The sequence below is a fragment of the Erinaceus europaeus genome, chromosome 2, assembly GCF_950295315.1.
Source record: "Erinaceus europaeus chromosome 2, mEriEur2.1, whole genome shotgun sequence".
In the NCBI taxonomy this organism is placed as follows: Eukaryota; Metazoa; Chordata; class Mammalia; order Eulipotyphla; family Erinaceidae; genus Erinaceus; species Erinaceus europaeus.
The window spans coordinates 109,965,926-109,990,872 of NC_080163.1; the positions used below are offsets into that span (position 1 = coordinate 109,965,926).

At 47.6% G+C, this 24,947-nt stretch overlaps 2 protein-coding genes across 15 annotated transcripts in view; one reads left to right on the plus strand and one right to left on the minus strand.

The window, feature by feature from the left end:
- HMBOX1 (homeobox containing 1) overlaps window positions 1-13,668 on the plus strand; it is a 213,447-nt gene extending 199,779 nt beyond the window's left edge. For 8 of the 14 annotated variants that reach the window (XM_060184905.1, XM_007517240.3, XM_007517238.3 and 5 more), the window contains one exon: window positions 1,368-13,668. In XM_060184905.1, the coding sequence (XP_060040888.1) occupies window positions 1,368-1,505 (138 nt within the window). In that variant the 3' untranslated portion in view covers window positions 1,506-13,668. The remainder of the gene's footprint in view (window positions 1-1,367) is intronic. The other 6 variants (XM_060184909.1, XM_060184910.1, XM_060184911.1 and 3 more) reach the window with 2 other exon arrangements.
- Window positions 13,669-16,684: 3,016 nt separating this feature from the next.
- The window catches only part of KIF13B (kinesin family member 13B), a 240,868-nt gene continuing 232,605 nt past the window's right edge, over window positions 16,685-24,947 (minus strand). Inside the window, exon 40 of the mRNA XM_060184901.1 lies at window positions 16,685-20,485. Within this exon, the coding sequence (XP_060040884.1) occupies window positions 20,196-20,485 (290 nt within the window). The 3' untranslated portion in view covers window positions 16,685-20,195. The remainder of the gene's footprint in view (window positions 20,486-24,947) is intronic.

Below are 24,947 nucleotides of genomic sequence, written 5' to 3' on the forward strand. Positions count from 1 at the left end.
GTGAATGCAGTGCCAGTCAGATCCCTTTCTAAACTAAGGACAATTCAAACAATGAGAATGAAACCATAACTCCACATAGCCCAGGGGTTTCCTGCTAAAACTCCACATCAGTACTGCACATTTTATTCAAGTGTTCTGTCAGTCTTTCTTTTGTATTATTATTATTTTTAAATATTTTTATTCATTCTCTTTTGTTGCTCTTGTTATTTTATTGTTGTAGTTATTGCTGTCATTGTTGGATAGGACAGAGAGAAATGGAGAGAGGAGGGGAAGACAGAGATGGGGAGAGAAAGATAGACACCTACAGACCTGCTGCGCCGCTTGTGAAGCGACTCTCCTGCAGGTGGGGAGCCGGGGGTCTCGAACCAGGATCCTTATCCTGTCCTTGCGCTTTGCGCCATGGGCGCTTAACCTGTCAGTCTTTCTAATTGAAATCATTCATGTTATTTTCAGTCTGCCCATGTAAGTGGATCCTATTCATCTTTTTTTCTATATGCCCTAAGGGCTATACATTCTGTGCTCCCCCCCAAAGGAACTTAACTTTCTAAGGTTTTTCATGCAGAAATTCCCCCTGAAAAGGTGACAGGTGAGACGCTTACCCCTTATTTGTGACACTGCTTCATCCCTGCCAAACATCCTGAGATATCAGTTTCCTTCACAGCTTTGTTTAACACATTGAGCTATGCTGTGTGTGCAAGGAGAGCTTCACACTCCTCCCAGTAACACCTACACTCCAGGACTTGGCTGCTTTGCCCCACAGCCATTTCTGCCCATTGCACTTTTGTCTCTTTGAAACTGAGAGGAGAGTGGTTTTAAAAAATTACAAAAGAATGCACTTTTATCCATAAGTTGTTGGTGTCTATGCTTTTGTCTCATTTTCACAATTCAGTGGATAAGTACTATATATTTCTGATCTAAGTTTGTTAAATCATAAAAAATAGTAATGGCAAGGATCACAGCTCAAGCCGCTGGCTCCCCATCTGCAGAGGGGTCACTTCACAAGTGGTGAAGCAGGTCTGCAGGTGTCTCTCTCCCTCTCTATCTTCCCTCTCAGTTTCTGTCCTATCCCAAAGGGGGGGGGGGGGTGTGGTCACAGGAGCAGTGGATTCATAGCGCAAGCACTGAGCCCCAGTGATAAACCTAGAGGCAAAAAAAAATAATAAATTAAATTAAATAGTAATGGAAGTATGGCCCTTATCCATTCAGTGTCTACTTAAATACATTTCACCTCTCCCATCACTAGCCCTTTTGCCACTGTCTCCTCCCAGGAATGTTCTGCCCCCTGGCCAAGCATGCCTTTCTGTAAACTAAGGAACCATACTGATCCACTAATCACATATGTTTTTTTTTTATTTCTGTACATCTAGGATGACAGCACTAGCCATAGTGACCACCAAGACCCCATCTCACTAGCTGTGGAAATGGCAGCAGTCAACCACACTATCTTGGCATTGGCCCGACAAGGAGCCAACGAAATCAAGACAGAGGCCCTGGATGACGACTGACCAGGGAGGGTGGAACACGAAAAGTTAACTTAGTTTAGATGTAGCACCTTAGCAGACTTTCCTCGGTCCTTAACATGTGTTCTTACAGTATAACTTACAGTTTCTTGTATGTCAGTTAGCCATTAGGGTCTTGTTCTGTGAAGATGGCATGGTGCCCTCAGCCTTTGCATATACTACTCTCTCAGTATTAACTCCTAGTAAGTAACCAACCAGCCAACCAAATTCCTACCCCTGTTAGCCACCCCCACCCACCCAAGGCTAGAAAATCTTGCTGCTCTGTCTTAGTATTCCAAGAAAGTGCTTCCAGGTATTTAGATAGCCCTCAGTTCTCAAATATTAGGCTATATGTAAACCTTGGGCACCTTTAGAGTCCTATAACAATAGTCTGAACCCCTTTTCCCTTTCCCAAGACTGACAGGATGCAAGCTGAGGTAGTGTGGCCCAGGATGGACAGATGCCATTTGGAGAGTATTGTAGAGTAAAAAGAACACTAGAATCCCCGCCTTGGCATGGGTGGGGGACGATTGCCAGCAGCAATAAGCCGTGCCTCACATAATAGTCACTCTGTGGCTAGATTATCCTTCTCTGGGTGCTGTGCTAAGAATGTCAATGGAAAAACTCAGTCTCAGATTTGGGTTGGTGTTAACATGCCTGACAGACCTCCTTTCCTCTCAACAAGCTATGTGACCTAGTAGGTAAAATACTGCCTTCTGCCTTTTGGGACCATGATTAAAACAAGACATAACAGTCCTAAAACAAACAAACCCAGCTTGAGAGCAGTGGAAAAAATACACAAGCTGAATGTCTAATGGATGTTAAATCCAGTTCTCAGAAGCACTGTCCATGTCGTGGCACCGGTTGTGCCCACCTGCTTGGAAAAGTGCTGCAGGTCATTCCGGAAGCTGCTTTGCCTCCTGTTTGGGTCCCCTTTCCCCTGCTACCGAAAGAGGCTTTCAAGGATGGAGCTAAGGTCAAACCTGAGTGACTGAACGTTCATTCTTGGTATCCATTAACTGAAGCCCCTCCATCTGAGAGTCATGAGAGGACTTTCTAGTGGGATTTTGCTGACTGACTACCACAGATGCAAGTACTTGCCTAAGTAGCAGCAGAAAAAAGCAGGTTGCCACTTAGGTGGTGGGTCTGTGAAACACAACGGGATGTGACTGCTTTGGTGTTCTCTTTACTCTGTCCTTGTAGAGGTGTGAAAAAGCTATTGCTACAGGCAATTTATTTAATAATTGGAAGCCATATTGATAATGGAGGTGGTAATACTTGTAAAGTTTAATCTACTTTAAGCAGCAGTAACTAATGGAATTTTTTTTCCTTGATCACATATGTAGCACTTTTGTTACTTTTTAAAGATATTTATATTTGATAAACCTTTTTTTTTCCATTTCAAAAACTCAAAATACCAAACAGTGAACTTGTGTTATAAAGTCACCCTGTGATCACCTTGTCATCCAGTAGCAAAATGATGAACTACTCATGCATCAAAGAAAATTACATCTGCTGGCCTTGTATGAAAATGATCTCTTGGCATCCCGATTAAATGACACACTGTCACTGTGGGTAAGAGAAAACAGCCTTCAAATGTAGCGGCGTGGGGCACATCTGACAGAGGCACAACTGCTGTGGATTTTCTGCCTTGTTCCACTTCTTTAAATCTCATGGAGTCTTGTTTAAGGGGGACTGAGGAGTTGCTGGCTACACAGGGCTTCAGTCTATGATCTGAACACAATTTCTGAACTAGGAAAATGGTGCCATTTCTTTTACCTGCTCATCCCTCCTATTCCCCAAATATAGTAAAATTTAAAAAAAAAAAACATTCAGAGAGACTAACTGATCATCTTAGTTTCCTCTTTCTTCTTAGTGAGATCCTAACTCCACTCATGGCGCATGCTGACAGTGGTCTCTGCATCTGCTAGTCCTGCTTGTCAGTGTGAAGACTTTTGGAGAGGTATGAGGAAATTGCCACCTTATGTGGGTAAGACCTGGACTACTAACTCTTGTCCATGGCTTTTTTTTTTTTTTTTGGGGGGGGGGAATGTATGTATTTAAATCTCCCAAGAATTGAGATAAAACACAGGCTTCTTTTTTACTGTATTACTTGAACCAACATATTTAAGAGGAGCATTTATTATTCTCAGGAATGATTCCCGCCCCTTCCCTTGCCTTTTCTTTCTTGGTGTGGTTAGCTTTTTTATTTCAGTTAGGAGTGTGTGTTAATTTCTGTTCCCTTCTATATCACTTAGAAGAATTATAATATTGTATCTTGCCATTTTGGTGGAATTTTGTCTGCTTATTCTCAGTTGACTCAAAGAGGAGGAGAGAGGAAATACCCTGTGTGACAAGCCACATCCATGATTTAGTGTAAGGAGATCATTGTGATTGATAGCTTCTTTATGATGGGACTGCCAGTATCATTTGTTCTTGCTGTTTTTTTGTTTTTTTTTTAAAGAAATGGACTGTATTAAGACAGCTGCAGTTTCTAAAGAAATACAGTGATTGCCAGAGAGAAGCTAAAAGGTTTCATTGTTTTAAGACCTTTAAGCATAAGAAAAAAGCTTCAGAAAATGAAGGCAGTATCAGGCCTTGTCTGACAGTCTGGTTAAAAACTGAACGATTGTTTGCTAGTGCAAGATAGTATTTATACTAAGTTAAGGGGAGGGAATAGTTCACTCAGAATTCTTCTTTAATTTGAGAAACCCAATTCACTGCCTTACATATAACTTCATTCTTTTACCAAGATAAAAATTTACTTTTGGGGAGTGAAATCAGTCATTGGTTTTATCTTTGTCCTTACAATGGTAGATGGAATTAAGTATCTGTTTTGCCATATCTTTTCAGGTTTTAGAGGTGGCATTAAAATAGGGCTCCTAACCTGCTCTATCACTGAAGTAAACTATCCAGGCTCTTTAAAAAAAAAAAAAAAACATATATATATATATATGCCTTTTGGTTTTTCTGCCCCTCTTTGCTCTTTATTTTCTTTATTCTGTGCGTTCTTCAGGCCCTAGAGGACTGTTTGAGGGGTTTCTTTTTCCTGGCTAGGAAAGAGTATGAATAGAGGGTGTGGAAACTTTACTAGCCATTTAATTTTTCTATTGTTTGTTTGTAAAAAATTCACTTCCAGGGGCAGAGAGTTCACAGGCCTTGTCATGGGCATAGCCCTCAATTGAAATGAAAAAGCAACCTAGAAGAAGTGAATTGAGAATGCACAAGGTCCTGGACCTAACTAACTAACTAAATAAATAAATAAAAATAAAAGACTTCTGTTGAATCCTAGGATCAGATAGGCAGACGTCCCACCTATCTTCAAACACATGCTTACCAGGAAACCTTTTCAAGCTAGACCTGTCTGTTGATAACCCTGACATCAGAGGAAGGCCAGGGGAGAGCAATACTTTACATTTATATGAAACCTTCTAGTGCCATCAGGTATCATTGTAGATCTTTGGAGGTTATTTCAGTAAAGCTTACATTAGCCTACCCACTTAAGGTAGTTCTCATAACAATCTATTTTTTAAGTGGTTGCTAAGAGTAACTACCTCCCTCCTGACTGGGGACTCTCTATACAGTTCCACATACAAATTCAGTCAAACATTCCCATATTCCTTAACAGAAAGAACAAACCTGGAGTAGAGGACCCTTTAAGGCACCTTTTACTCCAACTCAGTAGAAATGACCACTTGAAAAGATTTAGTGAGGACGAAGGAAGCCCATTAATACAGAAGTATGCAAATTCAGCACTCAAGTTCCTGGTAGTCTTTTTTTGATGTCCAGTGATTAGAACCTCTGCAGGGGCAGAGGGCCGGGTATACTTTGAGCTCATGAAGAATTCACTAATACAGTTGCTTTGTTCCCCTTGACTAGACTGTCTTCAGGAAAAAAAACAAAAAACAAAAAACCATCAGTATAAATGGAATCCATTTTATCAGACATTTCCAGTATATTTATTCTCTTTAGCTGTGAACCATTCCTCTTCCATTTTCCTCTGGGCTCCAACATGCAGTCCTTGAGGTCTTGAGCTGACTTGTGTGGAACCTGCCTCCACATTAGGTGAAGTGGGTGGAGTAGGTGGGGTGGCTCACCCCCCCCTTCCTGTTTTGCAGTCAAGTACATTTCCAGTTCCAATATCTCCAGCCAGCTACCTGATCTTCACCCTCAGCAGGGGAAATAAATCCATGTCCATGAGTGATCCTCTACCCCAAAACCTAGAAATCACCCCTATCCTAAAAAATGTGAACTTCAAGTCCTTACCCTCTTTGGTTTTAAGAAGGGCTTGGTTAGAAGCAGTCTTCCCACTGAACTTGTGGCTCTGCCTTTTGAAATTGCTAGTCTATTATCCCAATGAGTCTCAACCAGTTCTTAGGCAATAATTTATCCTGTGCTTAGTAGCCGTCTCCATTGACTAGTCCTCACCCTCTAGTCGTGCGTTGGCTTCCTGTGTTGCTCTCTGTGATTTCATCTCATGTCAGAGTGGTCAGTTTGTCATTCTGTTGTTGTGATTACTAGTCATGTTTTACTACTGTATTCACGGAGGCTGCATTGAGACCAGCCAAATCCATTTATAGCTTTACTGAGCCGGATTTGTCAAAATTTCCCAAGTGAAAGTTGGGCACATTGACCAGTTCCCACTGGGTATCTTTGGGGGATAGGGAACGTGGGGGGCAGGGGTGGGAGTTATACATATGAAACATTCCTTTTTGTGTGCTCTGTAAATAGAAAGGATATTTACTCAGGATTTGGAAATCAGTTGTCAGCCATATTGAATTTGGCAAACTGAGCTACATTCTCTAGAAACCTTCTCACTGTTTCTTAATTTCCTTACTATCTATCGCACATTACCTAGTAAAACCCAAGTTGCACCACAATGAGAATTAAAAATGTTCCTGGAGAGGCAACTACAGGTTACCAGGTTTTCCTTTTATCACTCTCTCACCAGTGGTGTGCTGTCAGGGCTGAGGCTGCTCCTTGTTCGTTCCTGTGGTTTCCTATACGCTCTTTCCAAAAGATGACTTTCACTTAAGAGGCAAGATTTCCTTATTGCTGTTAGAACTACCACACTAATGTGGTAGGAACAGCTTTTAAATTGCCTCAAGTCTGTAAGTTCATTTTCCAACTACAGAAACTCCTCTCACAAGAATGTTTGGGAAGGCTGTTCTTAATTCTCTAAAGTGGGAAGTGCTAAGCTATTGCTGTTGCCATCATAGAGAAGCTAATGGTCGACTGAGTTCTGAAGTACAACTTTGTTCAGATCTATATGCATGTTCAAAAGCTGGGAGTTTATAAATTGAGAAGTATGTATATCAGCATTGCTCTTTCGTGATCAAGTGGGAATATAGGAGAGAAGAGAATGGAGGAATTCTAAGGACTGAGGGACCTATGGAAGTAGCAGGTGCCTTGGGATTGCAAATGTGAGTGGCCCTGGGATTCTTGTCTGTTCTTCCTCCGATGACATGAGTGACTGGGCAGTGGTAGCACTTCATCTAGTTGAACTCACTGGAGTGAAAACTGACTCCACTTGACACCATCTCCATGTGCGTCACGCCCAGGACCTCACTATTAACAAACCAAAGGATGTCAGCAGGGACATCTTGCCTTTCTCCTTATGCCCCTTTTGGCAGGTTTTCTGATCAGCATGCCTCAGCCTGGACAGCAGTATCTGTCCTGCTGTGATGTTGCCCCTCAGCCCTGCACTGCACTCGTGCAAGCAGGGATGTGAGCTCACAGCTTTCCCGCGCTTAGACATCTTGGGATGCCAGTCCCCTGACTCTACTTCCTTTTCTCTCTCTTTGAAAATAAAAGTGGCTCTCACAGCCATAATTAACTCAAATTCACATTGGTGTGCTGTGATCAAATGAAGGTTTGCCTGAATCCTTTTCAAATTGTAACCATGGTAATTGATGGGGGTGGCATAGAATGAATATATAAAAATATAATGACAATTGTTCTGAATGACTGAGTGTCCTCCTGACATGTAATTAGCTGTTTTAGCAAGATGTAGATTGGCATGGTCATAATTAAAAGGATTTCTGTCCTTTATGTGACTGAAGATGGCAGCTCTCCCATTCCCTGCTCCCTTTTAGCACTTGTGCTCCCAAGAACATTTGGAACAGCAACTCCGTAAACTACAATAATGGCATGGTGTTCATGTCCTCTCCTAAGTGAAAGAGTTTGGAGTTATTTCAGCTGTAGAATGGAAGCCTTTGATTATTGCTCCCATTTGACTTCAAACATTTGTGAATCTTCTCTTTTATATCCGGTTTCAACCTGCTTAGCCCTTCCTTGGCAGAAACTCCAGTCAGAGTCCCCTCCTGACCAGGCCTTCCAACAGTTCTGTTCACTGCCAGCTTACCCAGCTCCCTAGAACTTCTAAAAGTTTTCCTCCACTACTTACCAAGCAAAGTTTACACGAGTTAAATACATTATCTCAATGAATCATTTGCTGTAGGACAAATAGCCCGTCATGGCCACACAGAAACACACCTAGAATCACAACTGCGGCATCACTGGAACACTGATGTTGGCCTAGCTTTTCTCTTTTACAAGAGCCAGCAACTTCCTCCCTGAGCAGCCCCTAGTTTTGCTGTTTTCCACATCCTTGGCCCTCCCACTTGGGTCCCATCTTTTCTGTCCAACCCTATTCCAGACAGCATGTCTAGACATCCTCCACTGTCTAGTTCTCAACTGGGGCCTCATGTTGGGAGGGAGGAATGGAGGGCCTTGTCACTCCCTGATCTTTCTCTGGTATCAACTTTTTTTTTCTTTCATCAGATGCAAGACCAAAAGTGAGTCTGGTAAAAACCAGCACCTCCACCTATTACCAAGTATGTCTAGGGTGGGCTTTTAGTTGTGGCCTGACCACTCCAGTGTTAAGTGAGTAGCCACTAAGGAAAATACTGCTCTTGACTTTGCTGGTTCCCCTGGTACCAATCTTCCCCCTTCATCAACATGTCAGAAGGAATGCAAGTTCAGCTGTGGTGTCTTGGAAAGGCTGCTTCCTTTTAACTGTCCTCTGAGGTTCCGGAAACACACACAGAATTTGGGAAAAGGTTCTTAGACCTTGGAATTCTTCAATTACAAGTATAGTAGTTGGTCGACATCAGGGAAAAGAATGCTGTAAAAGGTTTCCACTCAGTGCTTCTATCCCTTTAAGATCTGAAAGCAACTGTCTGGCCCTTAGCCTGCACATCTACTCTAGAGCTAGTGTAATCACTGAGGCTGCATTCCGAGGGACTCTGCCTTCTGACTGACAGGTGGAGTGAACGTGGACAAGCACACAGAGGAGAGCATTACATCCTTTTCTTCCCCAGTTGCTGGAAATTAACTTATCTACATGAGGCTTGAGAATCTGTCCGAAGGTCAGCAGTTCTGAGCAATGACTAGATAATTCTGTGATTTGTGAGACCACATTAAAACACAAACAGAACATTATGACTATCTGCTTACATTCAAAGAAAATAGAGTGATTGCTGCAGTTAAACCTAAAACAATCTATTGGGGGATCAAGGTATTATCGGCAGATGCTGATAAAGGGAAAGTGCTACTAAAAGAAACCGGAGTCGGCAGAGGGCTTCCCTTCTCCAGTGTTTCAAGAGAGGAGGCTGTCTTTGGTGACTCAACTCCTTATACCGCCGCCCTTTAGCACCAGGAGTCTCCCAATGACGTTGAAACCGGTTCACCAAAAGTTAAGTACTTATGATTCGTGTTTGCCATGAAGAGAGCACCAGAAGCTTGTGGAAGAGGACACAAGAAGCAAGTTACTCTTAACAGGAAGCTAAAGATTCCATTCAAACTCCCGTGTGCTACAAGGGACAAACAGCCAGCCCTCCTGGAGTGCTGGAAGCAAAGCTTGGCGTGTACTGGGCCTGAGTGCCGTTTCACTGTCAAGTTTCTGCCAGGAGATCAAAGCCCCACCTCTGGATTCAAGTCTCAGCTCAAGTTACTGGGAGAATGAGCTGCCCAGAGTCTGCTGCTGAGGGAAAAAGTCACTGCACTCTACGGTTTTCTTTTCCTGGGGACAACACCTGAGGTCCCCAAGGGGCATATGGCCTCACACACAGAGCACTGAGTTAGCTCCCTGATGCTGGACCAGCATCCCTGTGGTAGAAACCAGAGCAGCATCCTTCATCCACTGGGTCGGTGAGGGTGACAGCAGCACAGGGCAGTTTGACCGCCAAGAACTCTTGTCTCAAATCCCTGGCGAGGAAACCTCTTGGCTTGCTTACATCTGAGTACAGAGGAACTAGAACATACATGCCTTGTTGGCTGTAGTTTTAATCATCTCTTCTAGAACTTAGAAGTGTCTTACTGAGTCATCCACTCGGTGCAGTCCTGCTGTCCCTTCTGTCACAGTCATGGGAGGCAGAGGCTGGTCAGTACTGTGGGGTTCAGAGACCCGGAACTCTTATCACGTTAGTGTCTGCTCTGCCTGGGCACGATGGGGCCCAGAGTAAGAACTTTTTAATAATTCCAGCCTGCATAGGGGTTCACGTGGCAGCTCAGTGATGGTTATCAGGAAGACTGAACAGGGACATAGGCTCCAACTAATTAAAAATTGTTTCTTCTTTCCACCCTTGTTTTTGTTATTGCTTTGTTTTTTCTTCTTCAAAGGCCAGCTCTCCCCATTTCTTGGATCCACTCTGTCCTACCCTGTGATATCTTTAAAGCCCGTGGGAGTGAAAGGCACCCCAGGAAGAAGGCCCCATTTGGAGGGGTCCTGTGAGAGGGACTCCTGTGTGGGCTAGCCAGGACTGGTGGTGACAAGTTCCTGGTTTCGATGCCCCAAGCCCCCACCCTTAGTGGGAAGGGAAGAAGGTGTGTATGTGCCTTCTGTGCAGGTGTCGGTCAGATGGGGTGTCCGTCTCTGGGTGCTACGGGAGGTTCAAAGTGGAGACAGGGTGGGCAACCTCTGTTGAGTCTTCCTTCATATCCAGCTCAAGTCTTGTTTTCTGGCTTCCTTTGGGCCTAGAAACCTCTCCCTCCATCTGCTCTAATGGAGTGAAGGACCCTGTACAACCTTGTGAGGGTCACTTTCACCTCCCCATTCACTGAAGCTACTGAAGTGGGAACTGGATGGCATCAGTGCTGTGGTAATGCCAGCAGTAGCGGCGCTGAGGTATACTGCTGTGAGCTCCTGTCTTTGTGTCAGACCGTAGGGAGTTAGATGGACAGCAGTAGTCAACTGAGTAGAGGTGAAAGCTCCTTCCAGAAGCATGATTCTTAGAGATCATTTGACTTGAAAACTACATTCCAACACATGAGAATCAGTGACCCCTTTAGTCGTGCATCTCTTAACACGGTCACCACAAAACCAAAGCACTGGGGGTGCAGCGAGGCCTCCACAGCTTGGGTGAGGCTTCTCTGTTGCTCTTCAGTTTTGCCAGGACACTTCTCGGAAGGGAGGGCCTCTGCTTTTCCTGCTGCTTTTCACTCTGATCATAGCATGCGGACCGCACCCTCGCCCAGGCTGAGAGGCCACAAGATGCCAAGAACATCCCTGTTGCCTCCCCAGGAAGAGCCCACAGCCTTCTGACCCCCTGGGCTCCCCTCCCTCCACAACCACACTGGTGTGTGGTACCTTCCAAGGAGTCATTTCTATTTCTGTTTTAAGTGCCTAAGCAAGTTACAGACCTCTGGGACCTGCCAGAGGGTTGGCCCGTGCCCTGCTCTTCCCCTCCCCGCCTGCCCTGCCGTGGGCGCCCCCTGCAGGTCCCTGTTCTGCAGGCAGAACAGCTGCAGGCAAGCACGTGGGCCATGAAGGCCTGGCAGGCTGACTTCATCTCTCATTCCTGTGTTTCTTTTGTAGGGGTGTTTCTGTTATGGGGTTGCAGTCTTGGTTCGTAAAAACCAATAAGGAGTCTGCAAAGTCTGTAGCTACAGAGAGGAAGGGAAGCAGGGCAGCCTAAGAGCAGAACTCATCTCTGTCAACAAAGTGCATCCAGGTCCCTACACAGAATCTGCTGACACCTTTTGGCCTCCTTCCAGGTGGGGTATCTGCCATGGACTCAGAAAGGCCCCAGTTGTAGGGACTGAAATGAGCAACAGTGCATCTGTGGGGCGCGTGTGAGCCGACTTGCTTCTTTACTAAAGTGACCGGGGGGTGCAGGCCAGTGTGCACTCTGCTCACACCCCAGCACTGAGCGGCACTCAGTGGTGTATTAGAAGGTTTTGCAAAATGAAGCAATCCAGACCCAGGCACTTTATTTTCATTAATGATCCAGAATTTTTGTTTGGACAATGGCACCCCTCAAAGGGCTGGACTTCCACAGCGAGGCATGGGCACACGTGCCCGAGGCAGCCTTCTGGCTGAGGTGGAGGAATGGTGTCCAGCGGGGGACAGTGACAGCCTGGTTTTCTAGAGAGAGGTGTGTGTGTGTGTGTGTATTTGTGTGTGTTTATGTGTGTCACCCACTCTCCAGATGTCAACTTAGCAGCTCCTACAAGTGCTTGTCAGTGTCTTGGCCATCACTGAGAGGGATGACGTGAAAGCTGTGAGCTTGGGCGCTGCACCTCGAGGTGGTCAGAGTCCCGGTTTCCACTCACGTGGCTGGGCGTCAGCTAGCCAGTGGACACAGTGCTAGGGGTTTGTCTTGGAGGACACTAAGCTCTCCCTGTCTTCTCAGGGTGGTGTGGCGTGCTAGCGAGTGGGAAGGAGCCTGCGGTCACATGTTGGTCAGATCCTGTGGACCAGATGCGCTGGGGCTGCCCGAGAGCCCGGTGTCCACCAAACCCTAAGTACCTGGGCAGGGTACCTGCTAGCCTGGCTCGGGGCCAGTCCCTTGCTGCCTTGGCCATGACATGTCTTCGTCTCTGTGTTTTCCTTTGGTGTCTCCTGGTCTGTCCCCCATCCTGTGCACCATGTGTCCCTGAGGGGAGCCACACCATGTCTGAGTCTGCTGTGAGGGGTTCAGTCTACCTCAGGGGGTCACCATGGTCACCGCTCTCCGTAGCAATCCTGACATCGCCACACACACTGGAATGTATCTCTGCCCTGGCCCTGCCTTCCCCGTCAGTAACTTCCTGACCCCACCTTTCCTGTAATCACCACCAACTCCTAGTGCAAATTGGATGCTGCTTTAAATGTGAAAACAATTGTTCAAAAGCTATAAAACCTGAATGAAAGCTAAAGCTGAATTTATAAGCCTTGTTGCATATGAGCCAAAAGTGCAAAAAGCTCTATATAATGAACTAACCTGCCACTCATATAAATATAAATATATATAAATATATTAAAATCAGACTGTTCTACAAAAGTGTGTATTTGTATTTTTGTGTACGTACAATTTTCTGCTAAGCAGAAGGAGGATGTAGTATAGGATGCTGTGAGAAGAGACTTGGTTGAATCCTATTTCTTTGTTACTTATTTTTGTTCACATCAGATGCCTGTTTCCGTCTTTTATGTGTATGACACTGTTTGGAAAGCTGCAGTATCTCTCTTCCTAGGTCCAGAGTCCACTTGAGATGAAAACTGGTGTTCAGAGTTGTCCAGGCCACCAAAAGTGGTCCTGGGGCAGGACTGAAGGAGGGTGCAGCCTCTGGGAAGCAGAACACCACCTCTAGACGTCACCTTCCCCAACACAAGACTGTCACTTCCAATAGCTGCCCCAGGGCGCAGGGAGAAGCCCAGTTCTGAAGGGAGGATTCCGTCTGGGCCGAGACTGACCCAGCCATCACACCAGGTGACAACTGTCCCTGGGCTGTGTCCTTCTCTGGTAGTCGCTGCCTTGTTTCTGACCCAAGTCACCCGAACACCTCCTCCAGCCCCAACCCCAAGAGCATCTCTGAACCCACTTTCCCGGTGCTAACACAGGAGGGGGCGAGTGGCCACCCGTCCCAGCCAGCACCCAACCTGAGAGAGGAATTCCCGCCCCAGACAGGACCCTACTCCAGGGAGAGTGATACTGCACCTTCGTCTGTGGGGCTCATATTTATAACCACGTGTACTGACTGTAGCAAACAGCCCTTGTTTCTAGATGTAAATGGTCCAAGAAACAAGCGTTCTTATTGTATTGATTAAACTAGTTCTGATGAGTCCTGTATCATTGTATCTCCTATTCTGGATTAGTGCCTTTTGGACAGTAGACTGTTCTGTAATTAAAATGTAGTATACTGCTTTTTTGTACAGTTTTGTTTTAATAAAACTTTTTTTTAATTTGTGTTTATTTTAGTATTGTACCTACTAGAGAATAAAATGTATACCTAAATAAAGACTGGTGGGATTTCTTTAGCTATAAGCACTGGGAAGCCGCCAGACACCAACGGGAGGGGGGAGGAGTTGACCTGACCTTTTGACTTTTTTTTTTTAAATCATTTCATTGAAGAAATGATGATTCACGGGACAGCTGTAGGCAAATGGACACAGTCTCATACCTCCCCTGATAAGTGTCTGCACACCACTCCCACCACCAACCCAAGTCCCTCTTGACCACCATGCACTGGATACCCGGCACCCTCCCCACCTACCTCCCCCTAGTCCAGAGCCCTTTCCTTTGCTTCAGTACACGCCACTCAGCGTACTTCACCAGGTCTCCCTTGCTTTGTAAGTATCACCTGTGAGTGAGATCTGCCTTCTGGCTTAACTCACTTAATATCCCTGCAAATTCTACTCAATAGAGAAAAAGACAATGATTTCAACACAATTTGTAATAGCCCAAACTTGGTAGCAACCCAGATATCCCAGGACAGATGAGTGGTTAGGAAAGCCACAGGAGACATATAAAATGGACCACTACTCAACTGTGAGAAACGATCAAACAGTCCTGCTAACAAAGAGCTTGGAGAACGGCCTGGGAAGCAGCATTACGTCGTTAGAGCACAAGGTCCCACGTTGAACCCCCGGCACCACATACACCAAAGTGCTGCTCTGGCCTCTCTGATTTTTTTTTTTTTAATCTAAAACAACTAAACATGGTGACGAAAAAGGGCTTGGGGGCTCAGGCACTCTGGAGAAGGCTTGGGGTAACACCTGGTTGAGTGGGAATGTGGGGTAGAAGCAATCCTGGCCACCTGAGCTCTGCTTCTTATTTGCCCAGAATTGCCCAGTCATCCCCCTCATCCTTACTGGGATGCACCTGCTTCCAGTCTCCTCCACTAGGAAAGGCCTGTACTGCATTGTGCTAAGCAAGAAAAGCCACCCCCCCCCATTTCCAGGCCTCACCCTGAAACTTGTTTTCCTAAATGCTATCTCTAAGGCCTTCACACCAGTCAAGAAAAAGAGAAAAAGCTACAGTTTCATTATTAACACTTTTAATTACCAGAGAGCACTGCTCAACTCTGGCTTATGATGGTGCAGGGTATTGAACCTGGGACTTTGAGCCTCAGACACGAGAGTCTGTTTGCATAACCATTATGCTATCTGCCCCTGCCCCTGCCCTATTAACGCTTCTTGAAGGGGCTGCTGGTTCAAACTCTTGACTCAGGGTTCAGGGAGGATGTCACTGAACTTTGTCAACTTCCAGAGAAAAACCTAAGAAACAAATATGGTCTGTGTTCTCCATTTACAGAATTGGAAACAAGGATGTAAAGTATAAGCTGCCCCAGGCTGCTCAGGGGAAGTGAGAGGGGCAAGAAAAGCAGCACCAAGGACTAGTCCCCACCCCATGCTCTTCAATCTGGGGCAAGATCCTTGTTCCTGGGTCTGTCCTTCCTGGTCCACAACACTGCCCCCTCCACTGTCACTTCTGGGTCCCTACAGGCACTTGCCTTGGGGTCACCTCAGCCACCACAGACAGCATGGGAGCACTGTGACTAGAGATGGGACTGGTCTGTCAGTGCCCACTGAGTGACTCAATGGAGTTGAGTGCACCAGGCTGAGCGAGCTGTAAGAACCCCACACAGTCCATGCAAAGGCGAATGCATTGAGTTGCAAGAGGAGCAACTAGGAAAATAAGATTTATCCTCAGAGCCAGATCAATTGCACATTCAGACTCCTGCCTCCGAGCAGGGCAGCTCCTGGCTGCCAAATTTCTGTCATTATTTGGCAGAGCTTATCTCCAAGAACAACTCTTCAGCACTTATGAATATAAACAAGTCCTGCGAAGATGTGCTTTGACTGCAGGCTGCCTCCCCCCAGCCCTGCCTGCAGCCCTGCATTTGCGAGTGCCTTTCACATCCCAGTGAGTCACTAGTGCAGGGAGGAAAGCAGCTTTCCCCCGGGTCACCAGCGGGTCCCTATCTGTCCTTGTGACAATGTCACACTAGGGCTGTGCCTTGTGAACATGTGTGGGACCTGTAGGAAAGCCCAAAGGTGGCCCTGAACTTTGCAGTCAGAGAGGCTGGAGACCCGCTAGGCTATGGCCGAACAACCCAATAACCAGCAGATTCTGAAACCGTACTTCAGAAACTCTTGAGCTGTCTGGGCCAACAGTGAGGAGAAATCCACAGCCAGCTCCCAATAAGTCCAGAAGTCTCAATTATCTTGAGGATAAGGCCGAATCAATGATCCTGTGACTCCATGGCCACTCTAAGAGCATAGAGCCAAGGGTCTAATAAGATTAGAGGGGGTCAGACGTTACTAGACGTGGGGACTGGGCGTGAGCCCCTGGCCCTCACCTGCAAGGAAGCAGTTACACAGAAGCTGTGGAGCAGTGCTGTGGATTGTCTCCTCCCCACACACCACCCTTTGGTCAAAAAAAGAAAAAGAAAAAAAAAAAGGCCACTGGAAGCAGACATTTGACGGAGTACAGGTACTGAACCCCAGTAACAACCCTGGTGGCAAAACAGAAAGATTAGCCATGGGACCAACAATTTGGAGGAGGAAGGGGAGACGTCGGCTAATTAAGTTCAAAGAGCAGAGCCCAAGAAGGAATGCACCCAGGGACTTCCAGAACTTTCCCGGTCTCAATCTGGGAAAGCCCCACCAAAAAAAGCCAGTAAAAATAGCTCACTTGGACAGTGTCCTGCTTTGTGTCCCACCCAGGCTCAAGCCTGGCCCCCACCTCATTCAAGGAAGCTTCTGTGCTGTGGTCTCTTATCTCTGCCACTTTTTCTCTCTTCATATGAAAAAGTCATCCTGGAGCAGTGAAGCCCCAGTGACAAATAAACCAAATAAAATGTAAAAAGAACAGTTCCACAGCGAGATTGCTCAGAACCAGGGTACTCTGTGCCCTGTGGAGGAGCTGAGAGGAAGCCTCCAAACCCTCTGCATTAAGGAAGGAGAAGCAACAAGACTGACATCAGACGAAGGCAAGAAATCACCTAGTTTTTATTCAGATGCTGGTCAGAGGAAAGGCAGTTATGGTACAAAATGACAACGGATTAGTTCATTCCACATTACAAACTGTGAAGTCTTTACAGTTCACATGTAGTCTTTGGATTTCTTAGAATTCCCATTTCATGTGGTACAAATCAATATCACCCCCTAAGCGATCATTTCTTTAGGGCGCGAACCCACATATTTACAGAACCCCACACACAAGGAAGATGTCCCCACCCCGACACAGCGAGTGGCAGCAGCCCAGCAAAAGGGTGGAGTGGGAACGGCAGGCAGTGAAGCAGGAAGGAGCACAGGCCCAGTCCTCTGGGGAGGGGGAGCCTGGCAGGCAGGGCTGAGCTCAGCCAGGAAAACAAATGCACATGGACTTGGTGTCAGTCTCCTACACAGGACTTTATAGTTAAGGCACAAGAGCCGGTGAGGAGGGAGGACAGGACGCTGATGGAGCACTTGCAAGACATTCCAATGCTCCTGGGAGGGGCTGCTCACAGCTCCCATCTCGCTAAACCGCTCAGCCTGCAGCCATCACAGTGTTCTCAACAGACTGGCACGGCCTCCCCTTGAACAAGAGGTGTGCAGACGCCCAGGAGGGTCCCCCCCAACTTGGCATGTCCCTACCTTTCTAGTGGTGCTTGTGGCGCTGCAGCCCACTCCCCACACTCCCCCTCCGAGTTGCCAAACTAAAGCCCAGAAGAGCCTTCCAGAGAGAGACCTCATCAGAATTTTCAGTACCGATGCTTTGCTTGGAATTAGGCTTCTCATTAGGCGAGACCAAAAGTAGATGAAATCGAATCTCCTCCTGGCCTGCTACCCTCCCAAGACCACACCTGCAACCCCACAAATGTGGTGTCTGGGGACTGCTGGGCCACGGCTTCAGCAACCTCTGGCCTTAGAAACCAAGCCAAAAGCCCACACCTGCCCACAAGTCTGCACCAGGAATCAGTGAGAATGCAGGACAGAGGCCTTGCTCACATCTGTGGAGCCGGAGGACCCTACGCCCAGCTGGGCCAAGTGGCTCCCACCCGTTTACAGGCCGCAGTGCACCCTGAGGGTCCCCAGCTGGCTCAGCTCTGAGGGCACAACCGTGAGGCTGCCTTGGGACTGTCAAGACAGCTGGCCACCAACATCACAACGACGAACATGGGGCCAAGTCCTCTCAGCACAGCCCTCCTGGGGCTGCAGGGGCACAGGGAGGAGCCCAGCAGCCAAGCGGCTGCTCCCACTCAAAGCCCAGGCTGAGGGCAACAGGGATGGGTGCTGGGAAGGGAGGTGCAGGGACTCCCCAGGAGGTGAGGTCAGGAGAAGAAGGGCTCCAGTCTGTCCCTTTGACAGGTCCTCAAATTCTCTCTCCGGCTCCCTGGTCTGGAAGGTAGCAAAGGGCAACAGCGTGGGGGAAAATGTGGGCACTTCCACCCACTGTTCCACCTTCACCAAACCCGAGGAGACCCCATGCCCCACCCACAGACACATTAGACCCAGTCAGTCCCCAAGTCCTCCAGCTCCCCCAGCTTGTCTCCAAGGAGCTTTCTCCCCCTCCCCCCCACACACCTGGACTAGTTCCTGGAAGGGGGTTGGGGTTGCGGGGGTCTCTGAGGCCTTAAAATAACCTAGAAGAAATACTGGGAGGGGGGGAGAAGGACACAAGGGCTGTGGGTCACGCCCCGGAGTGGTTCCCAACACTAGAATGGACAGAAGGGATGCACCCCACCTTGGGCTGACCCGTTGGGGTTGGGGGGTAACCCTCATGGAGGTAGCCGCTAAGAGCAGACCCCAAGTCCAGCACCCAGACAGAAAAAAGTCACCTACCTGAACTGCGTGAAGGCTAGAGGAAGCTGTCAGAACTGGGGTGGGAATAGGGGGATCTCGACCCTGTTGGGGCACAGGAGTTGTGAGGGAGCCCAGGAGGCGCCCGGGGTCAAGAGTGGAGCTGGGAGAGCACGTGGCGTGGTGGGAGCACTAGGGCCAATCACCAGGGGCCCGACCAGGTGCCATCAGTAAGCTGATGATGCTGGCACTGCGTGTGCGCCCCACCTGCACCTGCGCTTCTACAACATGCACCTGTGCCTGCACTGCAACCTAGTGCGTGGGGCCCAGCGTGGACGCGCTCTCCTGGCCCCGCCCCTAGCTAGTGGCCCCCTGATCAGCAAGCTCAGAAGCTCAGAGGCCCCACAGACGTTTCCTGGACTGAATGGTCTACAGGAGCAAAACACAAAGAGTTACAACCCCGGTGCGAGTCCTTCCAAGTCAGTGGAAGTCCGGGCCCTTGCTCAGCGCTGGCCCCAGGCTCTGTGGTGGTATTGAGGGCCAGCATTGGGTCACCACCTAGAAGTCCCCCAGGTTTTCACAAGCCACCCCCTCCCCATCTTGCCCCCCCCCCACCTTGGGGCCTGTTCCCCAAGTCACACCCAGAAATGGACCCAGGGTGTCACAGGACGTGGGAAGGCTCTAAGTGCTTCAGGTTGGCCCTGGTGGGTCTTCAAAGATGGAAGGGTACAACTGGGAGGGGCACCCTCTACACCTACCATCCAGTCTAGGAATTGCCTAGAGATCCAAGAGGTCCAAGAACCTTCCAGAGAGCAAGATCGCACCAAATTAAGTCATGGAACCTCTGGCCAAGTCTCAGACTGCAGAAGCACAGCAAAATTTAGTTTCCCTCCCACTGCATCCCAGAAGGCAATGTGTGATTTAGCACAAAAGGGACACAGGAGGGGCATGATCCACCCCTCCCCTTAACCTCCTCAGGGTTGAACCATTGGCTCCTGAGCCCAGGGAACAATTGTGGCTCACATTTGGGGTTTGAAAAAAATAAATAGAAATAAATATCTCCCAAGCACTCTGTAAGAGTCTTAATGGTGAAAAGAAGTAACTTTCCAGGCAAAAGGGCAAAGCACCCGCAAAGAATCTCTGTGGGGAAGGTGGAAGAGGAAGGTGGGAGCCAGGCTGGCAGCCCTCAGTTCGCAGGACCAGAAGGCACTTTGGGGACAGTCACTGGGGGGAAAAATGGGGTGGGGGGCAGGGAGCAGGAAGGGTGAGAACAGTCATAGAGTGGGCAAGGCACTGATGAGGCACAGGAGGAAAGGCACTAGTCATGATTCTGCTTTAAATCAGAGGTTAGTGGAGTCTCAGAAGCAGAAAATGGGCAACAAGTAGCCCAGGGAGGAAGGCACAGGGCACGAGAATGACAAGGACCTCGCCTCGCCCCACATCCAGGACCACTCAGCTTCCAGAAACTTCTGCCTGTCACCCTGCTGAGATGCTGTTTCATCTTCTGGGCAGAGAAAGAAATGGATCCTCCAGAATCTAGGAAATGCAAGGGCCTGGCACCAGTCCTGTGTTGTCGTGCAAACAGCATTCATGGCCCTGTGCTCCAGGGCAGAGTGGAGGTGACGTCCAGCTCCCCAGGGCCACAGGCCACCCCCCACTCCACCCCACCCCCAGAGAGGAACCCAGAGGCCACCATGTCTGGTGCTGGCTTAGCTGGCCCAGGACTTGCGGTTCTCCAGGTTCCTCTGGCCCCTGTCCACCCTCAATGCCATGGTGCTCTCAGGCTTGGCTAAGACCTCTGTGAAGGAGGCCAGGTTGGTGGCCGAGCCAGATAGGGTGTTGCTCCTGCGAATTTCAGGGGTGCTCTGCAGCCGGAGTCCTGCGCTGCGCCTCCGGGCTGCTCCCGTTGCCCTGCGCACTCGACCTGGCCGCACCAGCAGTCCATAGCCGGGACTGCAGCGGAAGTACTGCTTCCCTCCGATGGAGCCGTCATTCTTACCTGCCAAGGAAAGAAAGGAGACATGGGGCTCATGGGGGACAGGCACCCAGGGCCTCAGGTGCAGGTGCCACCTGGCCATCTCTGACCCAGAAGCAGGCTACCAGGTGAGCAGAGCTGGTGCGCCCACCACACCCAGCCCAGCACCACTCTCAGCTGGGCCACCAGTGAGTCAAATAATTAGCAGGTGGATCCAGGAGAACATTTTCCTCTAATAGATGGGGGATGATAAATGTGAGCATGGGGGAAGAGAAGCTGCTGTTGTGAAAGTGAACAAAAAACATTTGATGGTGAAGAGGAGAGAGGGGTCATGGACAAAGGAGCTGTTCTGGGGAGTTGGGCGGTAGCGCAGCGGGCTAAGCGCAGGCTCGAGCCCCCGGCTCCCCACCTGCAGGGGAGTCTCTTCACAAGCGGTGAAGGAGGTCTACAGGTGTCTATCTTTCTTTCCTTCCCCTCCTCTCCATTTCTCTCTGTCCTATCTAACAACAACACCAATAACAACAATAATAACTACAACAACAATAAAAAACAACAAGGGCAACAAAAGGAAAAAAAAAAAAAAGGAGCTGCTCTGACCTCTGATATCAGCAACCCAGGTGGGGATGGGGGGGGGGGCAAGTGAGCTCTGTGGAAAAAGCAATCATGAATTTCCCACTCTTACAGCCTCCACATCCCAACCTATACCTCTCCTTTCCTGACTCCAAACACCCCTCCCCCCCCCAAAGTTCCCTTAGGTCAGCAAGAACCATCAGGGCCTCAGGGAATCGCTGAGGATCTGTTATATGTCAGGCCACAGCCTGCTTTCCAACCTCCATCTGCACCTGAGCTCAGAACTCAGCTCCCTCAAATTCCTCCTCTGGCTCCCAGGTCTCTCCACCCCCAAACACTATAGCAGGGTCGGGAGAATAGGTGAGTCCTGCTGCCCTGAAAATATCCAATGGTGTTACCTCCTCTGCATCCCAATATCCCCAGTGGTGTTATTCACAACAGCTAAAAGATGCAAATACACAAATGCCCATCAGCTGACAAATAGGGGAAAGAAATGCAGGCACACTGTCACTAGGACATCACCTGGCCATAAAAAGAGACAGAGGGTCCAGGTGGTAGCGCCTCTGGTAGAGAGCACATGTTATCATGTGCAAGGGCCCAGGTTTAAGCCCCTAGTCCCCATGTGCAAGGGGGAACCTTCACAAGCAATGAAACAAGGCTGCAGGTGTCTCTCTTTCTCTCTCTCTCTCTTCCCCATCTCTCTATATTTCTGTCTCTATCCAAAAAAAAATAAAAATTTAAAAACACATTTAAAAAAAAAAAAAGAGGGGCCAGATGGTGGCACACCTGGTTAAGCATACACATTACAGTGCATAAGGATCCAGGTTCAAGCCCCTGGTCCCCACCTGCAGGGGGAAAGCTTCACGAGTGGAAAAGCAGGGCTGTAGGTATCTATCTCTCTCCCTTTCTATCTCCCCCTCCCCTCTCAATTTCTCTATCTAATAAATAAAAAACTAATAAATTAAAAAAATAAGGGCTTAAAAAAAAGAAAAAAAAAAAAGGAGAACCAATATGTCGTGACTGGATAAACCCTGGAGGTTTATAAATGAAAGAAGCCTATGTAGTATCATTTAGAAACAAATCCAGACTGGGAGTATGGACCGAATGGTCAACATCCATGTTCAGCGGGGAAGCAATTACAGAAGCCAGACCTTCTACCTTCTGCAACCCACAACGACCCTGGGTCCATGCTCCCAGAGGGATAGAGAATAGGAAAGCTATCAGGGGAGGGGGTAGGATATGGAGACTGGGTGGTGGGAATTGTGTGAAGTTGTACCCCTCCTATCCTATGGTTTTATTAATGTCTCCTTTCTTAAATAAAAAATTTTAAAAAAAAGAAATCCAGATTAGGACATGTCTGCTAGTGTATATTTGGGATTGTTGGGGGAGGGGGGTAAAGAACATGTTTGAAAATTATTTTGAAAGTTGTAAATCTCTGTAAATTTACTAGTGGTTGTACTGTAAGTATTCAGTGGTTACTGAATTACACACTTCCAAAAAGTGGATTTTAGGTTATATAAATTCTACTAGCTGGTTTTTAGAAAAAGCACAAAGTATTTCCTTAAGCCTACATTAAAAAAGGCCACAGGGCAGGGTGTTACAATGCACAAGTTACATGTTACAATGTATAAGGACCGGGGTTCAAGCCCCCCAGTCCCCACCTGCAGGGGGAAAGCTTCACAAGTGGTGAAGCAGGGCTGCAGGTGTCTCTCTGTCTCTCTCTATATATCCCCTTTCCTATCAATTTCTCACTACCTCTATAAAATAAATAAATGTTGGTATGCTTAATCCCCTTCTGTTTCATTTGGTTTAATCCCCCCTGCTTAACACTATTCTATTTACATAACTAAATACCACCCTGCCTGCATGGCATTGGTTTAATCCCCACTGGTTCATGATGTCTTTTTGCTCTGCCCCCTCTTGTAGTACACCCTGATTTGCACCAGTCACTTTTCGCTCCACCCTCTCTGTGTCACATCCTGTTTCCGCCCTACTTGGCGAGCATATATAGGATTGTGTTTTTAGTTTAGTTTTTAGTTTAGTTTTAGCTTAGCTTGGCTTAGATTGCACTGCGTCCTGCATGAATAAAGAGATACTGAGTACAGCTCAGCCATGAGTCCCTGGTCGTCTGTCTCCCATCAGTGAAGCTCAGCCCGACAAATAAACATAAAAAATTTTTTAAAAGAAAGAAAGGCCACAAGAGGCCAGGTGGTAGCACACCTTGTTAAGCAAACAGGTTACAGTGCAAGAATGTAGGTTTAAGGCCCTGGGCCCCACCTGCAGGGGGAAAGCTTCATGAGCGGTAAAGCAGTGCTGCAGGTGTCTCTCTGTCTTTATTCCTCTGTCTCCTTCTACCCTCTCTGCCTCTATCCAATAATAAGTAAATAAATAATAAAAGAGAAAGGCCACATACAGGTGGGGGAGTTAGCATAATGGTTATGCAAACAGACTCCCAAGTCTGAGGCTCCAAGGTCCCAGGTTCAATCTCCCCACCACCATAAGTCAGAGCTGAGCAGTGCTCTGGAAAACAATAAAACAAGCAAACATAAAAATAATAAATATGGGGCCGGGTGGTGGTACACCCTGCAGAGTGCACAATATGCACGGACCCAGGTGCAAGCCCCTAGACTCCACCTGCAGGTGTCTCTCCTCCTCTCTCCCTCTCCAAATGGCCACCAAGAATGGTGGAGTCACTGTGCAGACAATGATCCCCAGCTATAATCCCGGTGGCAGTATTTATTTCTAATTAGTAATAATATTGCACCAGGGAAGTCAGGAGGTAGTGCAGTGGGTTAAGCGCAGTGGGTTAAGCGCAAGGACCAGCTTAAGAATCCTGGTTCAAGCCCCCGGCTCCCCACCTGCAGGGGAGTCGCTTCACAGGCCATGAAGCAGGTCTGCAGGTGTCTGTCTTTCTCTCTCACTCTCAGTCTTCCCCTCCTCTCTCCATTTCTTTCTGTCCTATCCAACAACGATGACATCAACAATAATAACAACAATAAAAAAATAATAAGGGCAACAAAAGGAAATAAATATTTTAAAAAATCTTTTAAAAAGAATAATGTTGCACCAGGATGATATCTCACCTGGGAGGGCACCTACTTTTGTCACGTGTGTGATGGGGTTCCACCTCCTGGTACATACACCACGTGGGAGTATGATGGCCCTGGGAGGGAGATGCAGAGCTGTGACACCTCTCTCTTCCTCTTTCTTTTTTTAATATATTTATTTATTTTCCCTTTTGTTGCCCTTGTTGTTTTATTGTTGTTGTAGTTATTGTTATTGTTGGTGTTGCTGTTGTTGGATAGGACAAAGAGAAATGGACAGAGGAGGGGAAGACAGAGAGGGGGGAGAGAAAGACAGACACCTGCACACTTGCTTCACCATCTGTGAAGCGACCCCCCTGCAGGTGGGGAGCCAGGGGCTTGAACCGGGATCCTTACTCTGGTCCTTGTGCTCTGCACCACGTGCACTTAACCCACTGCACTACCGCCCGGCTCCCTCTCTTCCCCTTTCTTTATGATCAAGTTAGTTCCAGTGATCACAAACATACCATTAACTATCTTTCTTTCTTCTCTTTTTCTTTCTTTTTGATTTAAAGAGAACCTGACTCTTAAAATGCTTAGGAAACTCTTACTCTTCCTGATTTTGAAGTGTTGAGCTGGCAAGATAGCTCAGCTGGCTAGTGTTCCTGCTTTATCAAACATCCCAGATGTGGATCTGGACCCCACTGCACAGGAGGCGGCTTTAGTTCTGTGGTATCTGTCTCTGTCTTTGTCCCTTTCTATCTGAAAATGTAGACATATACATATATATCAGATCAAGACAGAGAGGTAGAGAGAGTGAAAGAGTCCACAGTGCTGACACTTCCTTGAATGCCATGGGGTCACTGAATACTATCCAAGAGTTATTTTGCAAG